The following is a 17,836-nucleotide window of genomic DNA, read 5'->3' as shown; positions in this document are numbered from 1 at the left end:
CCCTCATAACAGCATTGGAAATGTCCCAAAAACTGTTAGCTTGGGCTTTATGGGCTTCATTGTTACACGAGTACTCTAGCCCCCAGACTTTTAAGTCTTGGTGGAATTTATCATTACCATATAAATATTGTGGAAACCTCCATATTATGTCTGTCCCTATCTGAATGTTCTAGGAGATTTCCAAAATAACAGGACTGTTGTCAGAGATCACCAAGTCCTCTAATGCTGCGCTCGACAGCCTGGGGAGGAAGTCAGAACTCAATAGTATATAATCAATATGAGAAAATGTCTTATGGATGTGAATAAAAAGTAAATGTGTGGTCATATTGTTGGAGAAATCTCCAAAACTTGGTCAGAGCAAGGTTGTCAGACATGTCTGCCAGCAGTGAGACTTTTTCCTGTGGTTCTGGTCTGGCTTCTCCTGATCTATCCTCTGCATTATGAAGAACCATATTCCAGTCTCCCACTATTAATTTACCTGACGCTTTCTCCCCTATCTTCCACTGCAGGTTTTGTATAAAGGTTTTGACCTCCGAGTTTGGACTATACATATTGAAAACTGTGATCTCCTCACCAGGAAAATGAAGTGTGACGCACACCCAGCGCCCCATTCATCATATATATATGCGAAAGAATCTCTGCTTTTAGTGATTTATTGATTAACGCGACAACCCCGCTTTTTTGTTAAGTGCTGGAGAACCCAGATTATAAGCAACCTGTTTCTTTTTTAAAAAAACAAACATGATTTCCTTTTCCCCAGATGGGTCTCCTGTAGTATGGCTACATCTGCGTGTAATTTTTTTAGGTGCCAGAGCACTTGGCATTTCACTGGGGGCCTCATGACAGGTGAGGTCTAGCTGTTTTACAGGGTGTACTCTGGTAGTGTGTCACCTTCCATCTAAAGAAAACAATACATTAGTACCTTAGCATTCTAATCTCTCATGCACCTAAAGCAGCTAGGAGAGAGAAAATTCCCCAGGTTACCCAACCGCTTCCTTCCCCCACACAATCCAAACACCAAAAGAGACAACTACTCAACCTGTAACCAGTTTCGTCCAGTCTGCATTTCAGTCCAGTCTCGCCCATCTTTAACTCTCCAGAAATACCGGCAAGATATCCTTGAACCATTTTGATGCCCTGCACCTAATCTCCTCCTGATCTTTGTGTAGGACTTCTCTTTTTCCCGCATGTGGGTAGCAAGTCTTTCTGTCATGCCATACTAAAACTTACTGATCTCTCCAGAATCTTGCCAGATTCACTGGGTATGCCGGGCTTGGACATTTGGATAACATAAGTTAACCAAACCTGGTGTATAAACAGCAGTTATATTACTTGCTTGAGTTCAAGTTGCAGAGTGGGATGAGTGTGGCTCGGTTTGTGTCAGACAGTGCTTAGCATCCCGGGTCTCTTTAAAAACATGTTTAATTTGTCTGTTGAATAGCTCGGAGTAGATCGATCCAAAGAGTTGGCGCTTTTTGGTCTCCTCCACAGAGAAATCATTGAAGATGTGTAGTGCAGCTCCTTTGAAGTCCAAAGGCTCTCTCCTAGACTTATATGCATTCAGCATTCTCATTTTATAAGGACCATCGCGGGCACAGGTCGGCTGCAGGGGGCTGGTAGAAGCCCCAGGTGAGTAAAACTGTTTTTCTTTCGTTTGGTTTAGGTTCACTTTAAGTTAATGATTCTGAATCTGTTTTCCAGGTCATCTTATTTACCATGAAAGTACAGTTAGGAGAGCTCCGTTGATCACATGTTGTCTGTTCGCAGCAAAATCTTCCACATTCAAGCACCCCACCACAAATAAACTAAAGACCTTTTATCTGCTTAACCTCCCTGGCGGTGCATTTCTATCTGGAATTATTAGTCAAAAGCAATACATTTTTTTAAAGAATTTTAGGCCTCCAATTCTTAAGTCATAACTCACCAAAATATGTCAGAATAAAAGCCTGGTAGACATTTTGCATATAAATAAAAGACTAGAACACAAATTTGTTGATTTAATTAAATTTATGAGTAAACTTTAAAAATTGTGAAACTGTACAAATAAGGCAGGCAGAGAGTAGTCAAAATCCCGGCAGAAGTCGGTAACAGTAATTGGCTATATTGTCATCCTGTGCTTTCAAATGAGCTTATCTGCCATGGCAGTCAGATGACACAGGGAGAGATCAAATTACAACTTGTGATTAGAGACAAATGAGGAGGAATTAGAAACGCTAATATATATATATATATATATATATATATATATATATATATATATATATATATATATATATATATGTGTGTGTATATGTGTGTGTGTGTGTGTGTGTGTGTATGTCCTGTACTTGATTTGTGGGTTGCTTTTGCCTTACTAGTCTATAGATATCACTGTTTGCAGCAATATATTATATATACAAACAGGGCGAGGGCTCTTCAGGGCCACTTTAAAATTTTGTCCCGCCCCGTTACGTCACGCCGCTCCGCCGCACTGATTGGTCTCCGGTAGAAGAGCCGGGGATATGGTGATCCCGGCAGCCTGAAATAGCTTTATGCTGTTGGGGAGAGAGGCTGGAGTCCCGCAGCACAGTACAGATCACACGCGGGACTCCAAAACTGTGTAGAAAGCAGGGAATTGGCTACCCCGACCTGAGCTAAGGCTTATCAGCTCATTTTTCCTACCCTGAGCTCAGGTCAGGGTTACCGCCAGCAGGGATGGATCAAGACCAAGTTGCGCCTGGGGCAAGGTCAGGTTTTGGCGCCTAAAGGTCAGGTTTTGGCGCCTAAACTGCCATTCATTTTGCCACCTTTTTAAGAATTCAACAAACTGCGTCTGGGGCAAGATACCCGCTTGCCCCCCCTAGATCCATCCCTGACCGCCAGGGAGATTAATTGATAACACCAACAGACTTTCCCACTCCTGCCCATAAAATAGCCTCTGAGTTAATTGTCCAATTACTTTTGAGCCCCTGAAATAAAGGGATTGTGTTCAAAAAATGCATTAGTTCCCTCACATTTTTATGCAGTCATTTTGTTCACCGCACTGAATTAAAGTTGAAAGTCTGAACTCCAACTACATCTGAGTTGTGTCATTTAAATTCATTGTGGTAATGTACAGAACCAAAATTAGAAAAAGTTGTCCCTGTCCAATTATTTATGGACCTAACTGTAGCTGTTTCTTTGAGGACATTTTGTCCTCTGTTGCCTGTAGCTTTCTCTTCCACTGATCGATTTTCCTCTCAATTTCATCAATGCGGTCAGCTTGCTGCTGAAGCTGTTGCTGGATTGCAGACAGCGACCGTTTAATATCTCCTTGCAGGTCTGGGGTAATTTTAAGAACCACCGCTTTGGCAATGTTGCGGAAATCCGCATCTATCAGCTTGGCAGGCGGCATCTCATCAAACTCCTCTGAATCCTTTCCCACTGCTGTGGCCCGTGGTCTTTCTGCTGAGCTTTAGGCCTGCAGATGACTTTTTAAAGAAAAAAAGAACCCCAGTTCTACAAATACAAATTGTTCTAGCCATGGCAATTACAGTGCATTACAATGACCATTTTACTAGATTTTAACAGACTTTCTAAGAGGAGCAAAAGTCCAGTTCCAGGATTTTTTCTTAATTTCATTTTGGATAGTGTGGAAAGGAGTAAGGCCCCATTTCCATTAGGGCCGAAATCGTCCAAAATCTGCAGCATTTCCCTGCAGGCGAGTCGCACGAGAAAAAACTGCCAATGTACCCAATGACTTGCAGTCCAGATCGAATTCTGTAGAAATCTAGGTGGCATGCTGTAGATTTCTGCAGCTTGCACCTGAATCCCCAGCCATGCATTGTTTCCACTACACCTGGATTCTGGATGCAGAAAAACTGACTCTTATGAATGCATATGGGCCGGTTTCCACTAAACACGGTTTCCACTAAACACGATTTGCAGTTTTCTCCATCATGCATCGTTTCCCATACAATGAACACGTCAGTGGAACAGGCCCATAGACATTAATTGGAGTCAGATTTTCTGCATGCAGAATCTGATGCAGAAATCTGCAACATGCCTTCCATAATTTTTCTGCATCCGGGTTCTGCGTATAGTGGAAATAGGCCCTAAGAAATCAGAATAAGTGCTTGCATTCCTTAAAGGGCCAGTGTGTGTCCTGCAAGATGCACGCCGGCTAGTAGAAACCGGCCATTAAACACTTAATTATTATTGCTGTTTGTTTCACAATTGCAGACGTTTTTTCCCCTCATTCCCTGCCCCTAAGACTTCCATGGAACATAATGGCTTTTAAGATAAAAACAGGGGTCCAGTGGATACAAAATGAAGCATAGCACTTGTCAAAATGTTTAACTCATGGCTCTACCAAAAACATTTTAATATTTTCTGTCTCTGTACACTTGAAGAGATTTTCTTGCTCTGCCTTGGCAGGAAGGGGGAAACTCACTGATGGTTCAGTGTTATGCATTTAACACCCAAAAGAGATTCTATCTCCTTTCTCAGTGGTTTAAAACTAAAACATATTATTTCTTGAGTTGGGATTTAATTCTGTGGGTAGCTTTCCTTATATTTTTGGGGGCAACCCTATTCATGTACCATTATTATTCATGGCTAACAGTTTCCTGCTGTGGACTTGATTTCCAGCATGTGTTCAAATTATTAGGATTTATCCCCTGCTTAAAATACTCAATTTCAATTAAAACTCTTTCTAATACTATACTTATGTGACACCTTTTCATTATCCACCAAGCAAAAATTTGTAAGAATAAGGTCAGAAAACCGTAATATCAGACTTTACTCAGATCCACTTATATGTCTGAAAATATAATTATACCAAAAAGGAAATAAAAAGATGAATACTCATGAGAAAAGTTTAGTACATGCGGTAACTCCCACTGGGTATTGTCACATTATCCTTTAACCACCTCAGCCCACAGGTGTTTTCACCTTCAGGACGGAAGCAATTTTCCCCTGTTAGCGCTCCTCCCATTCATTCGCCAATAACTTTATCACTACTCATCACACGTAAATGATCTATATCTTGTTTTTTTTCACCACAAATTAAAGAGAATCTGTACTCTAAATTTTTTACAGCAAAAAGCATAGCATTCTATTCATTATTTTCTCCTGGGTCCCTCTGTGCTGTTTCTGCCACTCTCTGCTGCAATCCTGGCTTGTAATTAACAGTTTTAGGCAGTGTTTACAAACAAACTAACCAGCTTGTGATAGGCTCACATAAGCAGAGTGTGTGAGTCATACAGAGTCTGCAGGGGGCCTGTGTATCGCTTCTATCCAATCACAAGCAGTCCTGCACATTCCACACATTCCAGCCTTAGCCGACAGAGCCGACTGAAGAAAAAAGATTAGATCATATAACAGAGATAACACAGCCACTGTGCAATTAGGAAAGGCTGCAGTAAGCCAGAGCACATTAGAACAGGCAAAGGAACTAGGATAGAAGAACTAAGGCTGAAAATGTTGTTACAGAGTCTCTTTCAGCTTTTTTGTGAGCGATACTTGTTTTCAGTAATTACTTTACTTTCTATGCATTTTATAGGCAAATACACACACACAAAAAGAAAAAAAACATAATTTCTCCAATTCTATCCCCTATAGTTTTAAAATAAGCAATGCTACTATAAATAAAACCCACCCATTTTATTTGCCCATTAGTCCTGGCTATCCCAACATTTAAATTGTGTTCCTAGTACAATATATGGCGTCAATATATTATGTGGAAATACAGGTGTGTAATTTTTTTATTTTTTTTTATGTCCCATCAATTGCAAGCCCTTATGTACTAAAATAACAGTAATATACCCTCATGCCATACAAAAAAAGTCCCTAAGGCAACTATTTATGGATTTTTGTTTTACTGTTTTGTTGTTGTTTTTTGTTTTTTTGCTTGGTAACTGGGGTGGGAGTTTGGAAGAGATTTAATGAATTGATTTTATTAATAAAAAAAATCTGTGGTGTGCAGTTCAACTTTTCGATGGCGATGGCGCTAGAAACACTCCCTGTTTTGTTTTTTTTTCACTTTGATTTACGTTCATTCTTACCGGTATGAATGGCCATGGCCGTGATCACGGTCATGTCCATTCATTACAGGCACTGTAATTGGTTTTAGAAAGCCTTGCTTCCCTTCCTCAATTGACGAAACCGCAAACTGCCGGGGTGTGCAGGGCCACAGTCCTACACATGCGCGCGCACCAGTGCTTAAACACTGGACGAGAATGCTCGTCCAGTTTGACTTTAGCGGTGCCTATCTGGATGAGAATACTCCTCCAGATAGGCTTAAGTGCATTTATTGTATTGAAACATTTATTGTAACATCATAAAATTAATGTTTAACAACATATTTTGTTATATAGTTGTATGTTTATACAATAAGGACATTTATCAGCACAGTTTATTTATTTTTATTTTAAATCAGAGCAGAAATGTGAAAGCTGACAAAAAAGTTCAAGTTTTGCACGATTTCTGGAGTTCTAGTACGTAGAACTACAGATGGTAAAGTGTTGAAAAGTTTACTTTTACGTCTTCCAGCCATTAGTGGTCACTGTTGAGAAACATGAGACAAGCACAGCAGTCTGTGTCTCATTTAGAGTAGGACCTACATTTTACTGACAAGGCTTCATTCAGTCTATTTCATATTTAGGATTTTTTGCAATAAAATCTATGTATACTTACTGTTAGTTTGTCATCTACTGTTGTAAGTTTAAAAAACATAAATGGCCCTATTTCATTTCAGTTTTTCTTCAAAAATGTCTCCTAGGTAATACCGTATCAATAAAATGCCTTTTAAGCCACCGGCAAGCTCAGCTCAGCATAATTTTAGCAGTACTTTTTTACCTACGTTTTGGTACTTTTTCAATTGCAGAGTACTGAAAGATAATTTTAAACAGGAGATGAACAATTATCTCCTGGGGAAAACTAAGGAGAAAAAGTTAAAATTGCATATGGGCCATATTTTTGATATATTGTATAACCTTTAAACTACATTGGAATCTATTGAATAGCTTGCTAAATAATTAGGTAATTAGGAAGCCATATTTCAAAATGTACATTTTAAGTACATATGAGTTAGTTGGACACTGAGATTTCGAGATTCGTTTTATATGGCATATAATTACATTCTATATTGATTTCTTTTATCTTTTGAAGATTTCAGATGCTTTGATAAAGCGAGTTCAAGGATCTCAAGAACAGTGGGTGAAAGGTGCCTTGGAACCAAAAGTCTCTCCTGAATTTGACCTTACATTGGACAGCGATCCTTTACTGCAGGCCATTCATCAGTTGGATTTCATTCAAATGAAATGTAAGGGTGAGCTCACAGTTCCTATTTTCTATGCATGTATACAATGTACATTTGTCTTTGCTTCCTTTCTCCCTCCCCCCCTCCCTGCACCCTCAACATCTTCCACCCTTCCCATGGAGTGACTTGGACTTGAATTATTTGGTCTCTCCGTCGCATGATCTTGTATCTTGTGCCTTGTTTCCTTGTATGACCTAGTGCGGTCTGTCACCCGTATTTATCTTGTCTGTAACCCTATTTATTGTCCAACACTGCATTAACAAATAATAAATAATAATACCAAACAAACCGAGCAGCTTAGTTCTCAGCAAAAGATGATAACTAATTGTACTATTCTTTCTCCTAATCATTTATTTCCCCTAAACCTAGTATAATGTTCCCACCCCACCTTCCCCAGTGCATTGCAAAATAATATGAACTTCCCTGGTGCCATGCACTATCCATAGCTCCAAATGTCTATCACAATATCACTCCCCCCTATAAACTTTCATAATGCTAAATACAATTCCTTCACCATACATACAAATGCACGTCATGCCCTTCACTCCTAACATACCATCCCTTGTACGTTATACTATTCCCTCAAGTCTGAGGGCTCGTTTCCACTATCGCGAATCCGCATGTGTCCAACGCATGCGGATTCGCACATGTAATGCAAGTGGATGGGCCTGTTTCCACTGTAGCGTTGTTGAGGTGCGTTTTTTTCAGCGGTGAAAAAACGCACAAAAGAGCCGCAGAATTCGTCTGCGAGTGGAATGCATGCGAATCGCCGCTAATGTATTTAATAGGGAAATCGCCTGCGGCTTTGGCATGCGAATTTTCATGCCAATTCGCATGGAAATCAATGTAAATGCACACCGGCACTGCCATGGTTAAATTCGCATACAGCGTCATTCATGCGAATTCGCATAAAAATTTGCATACAACCGCATGTGAAATTCGCATCCACATTCAAATTTTTACCGCGGCGATTCGCATCGCAATAGTGGAAATGAGCCCTGACATAATCACTCTAAATGCCTAATGTCCTTCTTGCCCCCTAAACCTAGAATAACTTTCCCATACTTCCCAGTAGAACACACTATATCCCCTCCTAAATCTGGGCATACAGTAATCCACCAAATTCAAAATACTATACCCTTAAGCGAGAAAAAAAAAATTGAATTTAACTTACTTGGGGCTTCTTGCAGCCCCCTGGAGTCCTCCTGTGCCCACAACATCTTTCTGGTTTCCTCCGGTAAGCAGCGGTGAACCCCTGCAAAGCAAGCCTGTCCACACGAGTTGCATGCACTGACACAAGCTGTGTGCCCCTGATCATGCTCCCACTGCCGGGAGTGCTCTGTGCATGGGCTGTACGTGAAAATCGCTACTGGAAAATGCTCGGGCGCGCGATCAGGGTGTGCACGGCTTAGGGCCACGCATGTGCAGTACCTGGTGACTCGTGGCGATGGGCTGCCTGTGGAGGGGTCGCCGCTGCTTACTGGAGGGAACCAGGAAGACATCATGGGCACAGGAGGACTCCAAGGGGATGCAAGAAGCCCAAGGTAAGTTAAATTCAATTTTTTTCTCACTTAAATATTCCTTTAAACCCAGTTAACCATTAAACGGTTATCATCGCTCAATGCCAAATACTCCCCCCCCCCTCCCCTTTTCCTCTTCAAATGTAACATACCCCTCTCAGTGCCTATTACCATTTCCCACACCCTAAACTTAGTATAACTCACTCAGTCCCCTGGTGCTACAAACTATTTCCCAGCAAAATCTAAACTAAACCCATTCTTCCCAAGCAACCGAAACCCCCTGTAAAACAAACTCAGGCAGTACCATCAGCTCAATATGAGATGGTCTATACTTACTTGCTCACCCATGCCCTGCATAGCTGTTAGCAGGAAAGTTACCATATGACAGGGAGATAGTTGTAGAAGAAGAGAAACAAAAGACAGAGTTGTGAAAACACTTATTTTATCACTGGATAATCTTTAAATCATTGACAAATGCAAGCTTTTATTTTGTCACAGATATGCCTGTGTCTTTTGAATAAACTTGTAATTTTCTGAAATAAGGAGAGCTGCTAAGAATGAACAGTGTGCTGAAGGGTAAAAATGCAGCTCGCCTGTTGCTTTGATGTTATTCAAGTTTTCAATGTGTAGAGCTTTTACAGCAGCTGCAAAATAATTGTACAGCAGCTCTAACGCTCCAAACAGTCAAAAAAGGTTTAACCTCAATCCCTGACATATCTGTTACATAAAGAACTAAAATATAATTTAATTACTGTCAGTGATTGCAGGGGTATCCAGTGACAGCTGTTCATAACATGGAAACGTAAGAGAGGAGAATATTGAAGGCTCCATCTTTGAAAATGCCATTTGACAGGCCCTTGTGCTGATTTTTTAGCTTCTAATACTGTCTAGGCCTAGTTTACTAAACTAACAAAAATCTGTGATTATTGAATGATGGTGATTGTGGATTTACAAGGCAAATATTGACACAGAATATGCATGTATGACTCATGAGACTTGCCTTTGAATCTTTCCACTTCTCCCACTTACAACTTGTCCCATTTACATATCCAACATTATTCAGTAATATCCTCCAGACTTCCCTGCCTGTTTTTCCAGTGACCTATTAATGACATCCTCACTCATAATGTCTGCCCAACCACAGCTCCAAGACTTCTTTAGGGCTGCTTGCAGTTCCTTGCTGTCACTTTTAACACATTTCAAAAATTCCTTAAAACACACCTTCACACTCACCTACTCATCTTCCTTTTAGTCTTAACAATAACTAATTGGCCACAGATCCATTTCTCTTACCTATTGCATATGTTCTCCACCTCTTAAATTCTAAGCTCGACTGGGAAGGGTTCACTACTTGTGTCATACTTTATACTATTAATCCAGGTTTGTTGTTATTTGTTGTGCAGAAACGTATATTGTGTTAGTGCTTTATTAGTCAAAGATAATAATACATATCTTGTAAAGCAGGCGTCCCCAAACTTTTTGAGCCCGGGGCCCACTATACCGACCAAACTTTTCTGTGTGTGTGTGTGGGGGGGGGGGGGGGGGGCGTGGTTATATGGGGGGCGTGGTTAGTGGCGGCAGCTGCCCCCCCCTTTTTTTCCCCCAGATTTTGAGTGTAGTATATAGCTAAGTAGGTATCTAGGTATAGTTGCCCCCAGTATAGGTAGCTAACACAGTTGCCCCTGTATAAAGACTATAGTTGCCCCAGTATAGTTAGTTAGGTAGTATAGTTACCCCAATATAGTTAGTATAGTTACCCCAATATAGTTAATATAGTTACCCCAGTATAGCTAGTACAGTTACCACAGTAAAGCAAGTACAGTTACCCCAGTATAGCAAGAACAATTATCCCAGTATAGCAAGTATAGTTACCACAGTATAGCAAGTACAATTACCACAGTATAGCAAGTACAATTACCACAGTATAGCAAGTACAGTTACCCCAGTATAGCAAGTACAGTTAGCCCAGTAATAGCTAGTACAGTTACCCCAGTATAGCAAGTACAGTTACCACAGTATAGCAAGTACAGTTATCACAGTATAGCAAGTACAGTTACCCCAGTATAGCAAGAACAGTTATCCCAGTATAGCAAGTATAGTTACCACAGTATAGCAAGTATAGTTACCACAGTATAGCAAGTACAATTACCACAGTATAGCAAGTACAATTACCACAGTATAGCAAGTACAGTTAGCCCAGTATAGCTAGTACAGTTAGCCTAGTATAGCAAGTACAGTTACCCCAGTATAGCAAGTACAGTTACCACAGTATAGCAAGTATAGTTAGCCCAGTATTGCAAGTACAGTTAGCCCAGTATAGCAAGTACAGTTAGCCCAGTATAGCAAGTACAGTTACCACAGTATAGCAGGTACAGTTAGCCGAGTATAGCAAGTAGAGTTAGCCCAGTATAGCTAGTACAGTTACCACAGTATAGCAAGTATAGTTAGCCCAGTATAGCAAATACAGTTAGCCCACTGTAGCAAGTAGTTACCCCAGTATAGCTGCCCCAGTATAGCTAGGAGAGGTGCCCTCTCCCCCCCACGGCCGCTGCTCCTGTTACCTTATGAGCGGGCGGTCGCTTTCTTCCTTATATTCCCTATAGCTCCTCTCCTCGTTGCAGCATCTCGTATTACAGCAGCTCTTCCTGCACGGCTGCTGTAAGGAGGGAAGGAAGCAGGGCAGCAGCTTCCTGTAGCGGCGATCGTTACCATGGGAACCGCTGCCCCGCCTCCTTCCCTCCTTACAGCAGCCGCACAGGAAGCGCTGCTGTAATAAGAAATGCTGCAAAGAGGAGAGGGGCTATGGGGAATATAAGGAAGGAAGCGGCCGCCCGCTCATAAGGTAACAGGAGTGGCGGCCGCAGGGGAGGGAGAGGGAGAAAGGCCAGATCCACCGCGGTCCCTCAGAAATCTGCCCACGGACCACCAGGGGGCCGCGGCCCCCAGGTTGGGGACCCATGTTTACAATGTAAAGGGTTGGCAGACACACATCTAATTAGTTAAAAATTCTAAGAGCAGACTTTCCTGACGTTGACCACAGGGCTATGGGCCCCAAATCTTGTAGGCTTCAGTTAGTAAGATTTATGCACACAATTCTGCATAACGCAAATTGTCACAAAGCTCACAGAAAGGCAGCAGATGAACACAACAACTAAAAAAAAAAAAAAAAAAAAAAAATAGAGATTGTTGGTTCTGCATATCCACAGACATGTGGGTAATCACTTATCATACGCATTGAGGGATGCCTACACTAATAATGGATGCAGGTGCATCTTATAATGCTATGTGTACATTAAGCATGACCACTATATGTGAGTGCAGTGCTCCTTTGCCACATCAGGAATTTGGGAGAGATACAGTGGGTTGCAAAAGTATTCGGCCCCCTTGAAGTTTTCCACATTTTGTCATATTACTGCCACAAACATGCATCAATCTTATTGGAATTCCACATGAATAACCAACACAAAGTGGTGAACACATGAGAAGTGGATCGAAAATCATACATCATTCCAAACATTTTTTACAAATAAATAACTGCAAAGTGGGGTGTGCGTAATTATTCGGCCCCCTGGGTCAATACTTTGTAGAACCACCTTTTGCTGCAATTACAGCTGCCAGTCTTTTTAGGGTATGTCTCTACCAGCCTTGCACATCTAGAGACTGAAATCCTTGCCCATTCTTCTTTGCAAAACAGCTCCAGCTCAGTCAGATTAGATGGACAGCGTTTGTGAACAGCAGTTTTCAGATCTTGCCACAGATTCTCGATTGGATTTAGATCTGGACTTTGCCTGGCCATTCTAACACATAGATATGTTTTGTTTTAAACCATTCCATTGTTGCCCTGGCTTTATGTTTAGGATCGTTGTCCTGCTGGAAGGTGAACCTCGCCCCAGTCTCAAGTCTTTTGCAGTCTCCAAGAGGTTTTCTTCCAAGTTTGCCCTGTATTTGGCTCCATCCATCTTCCCATCAACTCTGACCAGCTTCCCTGTCCCTGCTGAAGAGATGCCCCCCCCCCCCCCGAGCATGATGCTGCCACCACCATATTTGACAGTGGGGATGGTGTGTTCAGAGTGATGTGCAGTGTTAGTTTTCTGCCACACATAGCGTTTTGCATTTTGGCCAAAAAGTTCCATTTTGGTCTCATCTGACCAGAGCACCTTCTTCCACATGGTTGCTGTGTCCCCCACATGGCTTGTGGCAAACTGCAAACGGGACTTCTTATGCTTTCTGTTAACAATGCCTTTCTTCTTGCCACTCTTCCATAAAGGCCAACTTTGTACAGTGCATGACTAATAGTTGTCCTATGGACAGAGTCTCCCACCTGAGCTGTAGATCTCTGCAGCTCGTCCAGAGTCACCATGGGCCTCTTGACTGCATTTCTGATCAGCGCTCTCCTTGTTCGGCCTGTGAGTTTAGGTGGATGGCCTTGTCTTGGTAGGTGTACAGTTGTGCCATACTCCTTCAATTTCTGAATGATCGCTTGAACAGTGCTCCGTGGGATGTTCAAGGCTTTGGAAATCTTTTTGTAGCCTAAGCCTGCTTTAAATTTCTCAATAACTTGATCCCTGACCTGTCTTGTGTGTTCTTTGGACTTCACGGTGTTGTTGCTCCCAATATTCTCTTAGACAACCTCTGAGGCTCTCACAGAGCATCTGTATTTGTACTGACATTAGATTACACACAGGTGCACTCTATTTAGTCATTAGCACTCATCAGGCAATGTCTATAGGCAACTGACTGCACTCAGAACAAAGGGGGCCGAATAATTATGCACACAACGTTGCAGTTATTTATTTGTTAAAAAAAATTGGAATCATGTATGATTTTCGTTCCACTTCTCTCGTGTACACCACTTTGTGTTGGTCTTTCATGTGGAATTCCAATAAAATTGATTCATGTTTGTGGCAATAATATGGCAAAATGTGGAAAACTTCAAGGGGGCCGAATACTTTTGCAACCCACTGTAGACAGCCACTACAATTTCTGGACACTCACCACAACAACAATGAAGCAGAAGGTATTTGTAAATTAAAAAAAGAAAGATTAGGAACAGAGACCATACAGAGCCTTCCTGGGTAGCTGTGAATGTGATTTTCATTCTACAGGTTATGTCTTGTTTCACATGCACAGTTATAATTGCAGCTTTTGCAAACATATGCACTTTTTGCATTGGTTTTGGCTATTTTCAAGCGTTCTCAAACTAATTCATCTGTATAAACTAGCTGGATGGGAGAGGACAGAGTTACACTAATCTCTACGTAGTTCCTGTTACAGTGCCACCAGTTCCATTGCTACAGCTGGAGAAATGCTGTACAAGAAATAACAGTGTCACCCTCGCATGGAGAATGCCACCTTTTGCCCACAACCCTGTAGATGGATATATTCTTGAACTGGATGATGGAGATGGTGGTCCATTTCGGGTAAGCTAAAAATTAGTATTGATGGGGTAGCCTCTCAAAGAGATAGGGGGTTTGAAGGTAGAAATAAAGATCCATTATGAATCTACAAATTTTGTAATGCATTCATGGTAATTTAAAAAATATGCAACTTTATTCCCCAGTTGTCTAGTAAATGTTCAGTCACAAATAAGTGGACAAGAAGACAACAATCTTCACACAAATCATACATTATTATTATTTAGTACTAGTAGACCCAAGCCCGTTTAAAAACGGGCTCTAGGTCTGTTTTTTTTAACTTTGCATGCGCACGCACCCGCCGCTCGTGCTTCCGCATCCGGCTCACTGGCCCTGTCCTCCAGTCTCAACTGCTGTCCAGGTCCGTGCTGTACACATGAGCAGTAGCAAAAAGCACGGACTCAGCTACGCAGGGACACAGGTTTTTTTTTTATAGAGGATTCTTATAGTGCAAACAGAGAATATATAGTCTTGTCACTAACTGTTGTTCAGTGGAGCTCACAATCTAATCCCTACCATAGTCATATGTCCATTGTGGTCTAGGGCCAATGTAGGGGTAAGCTGTATGTTTTTGGAATGTGGGCGGAAACCCATGCAGACATGGGGCGAACATACAAACTCAGTGCCTATAGTGCCCTGGCTGGAATCTTCAATGCCTAACACTACCCTCTCCTCTCTGATGCCTAACTCTAACCACTCCCATACCTAAAACTATTCTCCCCTCACCATTGCCTAAAACTACCTCTTCTCTCTGATGCCTAATGCTAACCTTCCCTCTACGATGCCTAACACTAACCTCCCCTGTGCCAAACACTACTCTCCCACTCTGATAACACTAACCTCCCCTCTTCAGTACCAGACACTACCCTCTCCTCTCTGATGCCTAACACTAACCTCCCCTCTTCAATGCCTACTACTACCTTCTGATGCCTAACACTAACCTCCCCTTTCCGAAGCCTAACACTAACCTAAACTGCGCCTAACACTTCCCTCCCCACTCTGACGCCTAACTCTAACCTCCCCTCTTCAATACCTAGCACTAATCTCCCCTCTCTGATACCTAACACTTCCCTCTACTCTCCGGTGCCTAACACTAACCTCCCCTCTTCAATACCTAGCACTAATCTCCCCTCTCTGATACCTAACACTTCCCTCTACTCTCCGGTGCCTAACACTAACCTCCCCTCTTCAATACCTAACACTAACTTCCCCTCTCTGATACCCAGTACTAACCTCCTCTCTCTGATACCTAACGCTAACCTCCTCTCTCTGATACCTAACGCTAACCTCCCCTCTCTGATACCTAACACTTCTCTCTCCTCTATCGCCTAACACTAACCCCCCACCTATCACTACCCTATCCTCTTCAATTACTAACACACTCCTCTATGATGCCTGATACTAATCTCCCTATCTCCTGTGCCTAACTTCTCCTATGGGCTGCAGATTCTGACAGGTCAAAAAAGAAGTGCTATGACAATGGCACTGTGCAGCACCTCTCTCCTACCGCCCATTCCTGCCCACCACTAGTATGTGTTTTTCTGAAGGAATTTTATCGTCTAATATGCATGCTTGTATGATACTATAAAGAAGACTTTTAGTCACATCACAGCAGTGCTGGGGATAAGCTTTGTCTCTACAAATTGAGAGTTTTTGACCCCTTTACAGTCTTCTACATTTTTTTTTCCAGAAAAGTTTTATTTAGTTTTTCAATTTAGAATAACAAACAGGCAGCGCACCTGCAACAGCAGGAAACATCATCAGAACAAACAGTATCAATATCAAAGAGCACTTAAACGCCTGCCACAAACCCAAAAAGACCCAACTCCCCCCCCCCCCCCCCCCAATTCCCCGCACCTCCAGTCATCTTGTCATCTCCTGTAGAAGACAGTCATATCATCTATTTATTGAGAGTAATTAGAAATCGACATGAGATTAATCATCAAGAGGAAGTCTCCAATCTACCCAGCGTGCCCTCAAGCTGCGCATTACAGTACCAGCCGGTGTATTTGAATTGTTCCATCAAATCATTTTTCTCTCTCATAGTAAAGGTAGCTAGCATAAATGATTTCCACATTTTAAAGAGGTGTTTTGTGCGTTTTTTCTTTGTGTGCCAGGGCATCTAACCTATCCTGATTAAACAAATGAGTCAATTCTCCCTTTAGATCCCATATAGTGGGGACAGAGCTGTAAATCTATTTGTTAAAAATAACTTCCCGGGCAGCGATGATAATGAATCAAGGAACCAAGGCCCATGCAGGGACTATCTGAGGAGGAGGAATTGTCAAAATAATTAAACAATAACAGAAGAGGGTCAAGGGCAACCCTCACCTTACAGATATTGTGTATGTAGGCTACCACTTTAGTCCAGAATACTGTAATGTGTGGACAGGACCATATACAATGGAAAAGATCCGCATCAGGGAAATTGCACTTTGGGCACTTAGGAGTATAGTGTGCGGGTGGAGCGGAATATTTAATGTTAAAAGCAAATTTGGCTCTATGTATAAATTTTCAGTGTGACTCTCGCCAGTTTTCACCTATAACTAATTTCCAAAATGTAGCTAGCCCAGCCAGTATCTTGGTTTCTATATCAGGGTCACTGATATCTCTAGACCATGATTTAAAGGTCGATTTTGTCTTGACAGATAGTTCAGATTTTTGGAGGGATGTCTGTATTTGAGAAAGTGATAGTTTAAATACATGCGGAGCCAAAGAAATAATCGCATTTGTTCAACAAGACTAGATTTGTTCGATTACAGAGTTTTCTTACAATATGGGACCTTAGTTGTCCAAAAAAGGGAAAGAGTTGGGCAGGAAGTGAAAATTTTGCCCTAGCTTCATCAAGCGATAAGTCTTCCTTCTGACAAGTTGATAAGCTGACCCAATCTCACTAATCCCCGTTTTTCTAGACACATTAATCTGACATTAATGTGATATGACCCAGGATTTCACAATGGGCCAGCATCTAGGTTTCTCAGAAATTGCAGAGCATCATTAGCTTTATGGAACACATAGTTAGTGTTAGCGTTCCACTTTGTACCCTTTTTTCAGGCCTAATAGCTTAGGAAGAGTGACAGAGTAAAATTCGTGCAAAGCTGTAGCAGCCATAGTTTCAGGCAGGCCCACGATTCTAATATTGCACCTTGATCTGTTTTCCAGATCCTGGAGTTTGTTTTCCTCCATAACTCTTTTTAGCTTGTTGCCATCTCTAAATCGTCGTCCTCCAGCCTCTGAATGCGATCTTCTGCGTGTGCAAATCTAGCATCATGCTTCTGTAGCTGTTTATGGATGTCGTTAAGAGATTTGTCAAGAGTTGACTGTATGGTTAAATGTAATGTGGGTGTCAGCATCTGAACTACCTCTGCAGCTATTTTCTTATAGTTTATGTTGGCAGATGCCCTCTCACCATCATCCTGGGTGGTACATGGTTCCTCGTTGTCCCAGTCCTGGTGTTGTGAGTCGCTATCCCAATCAGGGGAGCAGCGGCTGCCGCGTGGTGCGGACTGGTTCCTTTATTTTTTGACATACTGTATATACTTGAGTATAAGTCTAGAAATGTAGGTCCGATTCACTTCATAAAAGTATAGGGGTCAACTTATACATGAATCACTGGCAACACT

General features: G+C 41.8%; 1 protein-coding gene across 2 annotated transcripts in view; it reads left to right on the top strand.

Annotated features, from left to right (window-relative positions):
• TRIM67 (tripartite motif containing 67) overlaps positions 1–17,836 on the top strand; it is a 140,629-nt gene that overhangs the window by 75,546 nt on the left and 47,247 nt on the right. The window contains exons 5-6 of one of the 2 annotated variants that reach the window (XM_068231846.1): positions 7,129–7,282; positions 14,074–14,219. In XM_068231846.1, coding sequence (XP_068087947.1) covers positions 7,129–7,282; positions 14,074–14,219 — 300 coding nt within the window. Of the gene's footprint in view, positions 1–7,128; positions 7,283–14,061; positions 14,220–17,836 lie in introns of both variants that reach the window. The other variant, XM_068231844.1, reaches the window with a different exon arrangement.

Source organism: Hyperolius riggenbachi, chromosome 4 (assembly GCF_040937935.1).
Source record: "Hyperolius riggenbachi isolate aHypRig1 chromosome 4, aHypRig1.pri, whole genome shotgun sequence".
NCBI classification, from domain to species: Eukaryota; Metazoa; Chordata; class Amphibia; order Anura; family Hyperoliidae; genus Hyperolius; species Hyperolius riggenbachi.
This window is presented reverse-complemented; position numbering and strand designations above follow the sequence as displayed.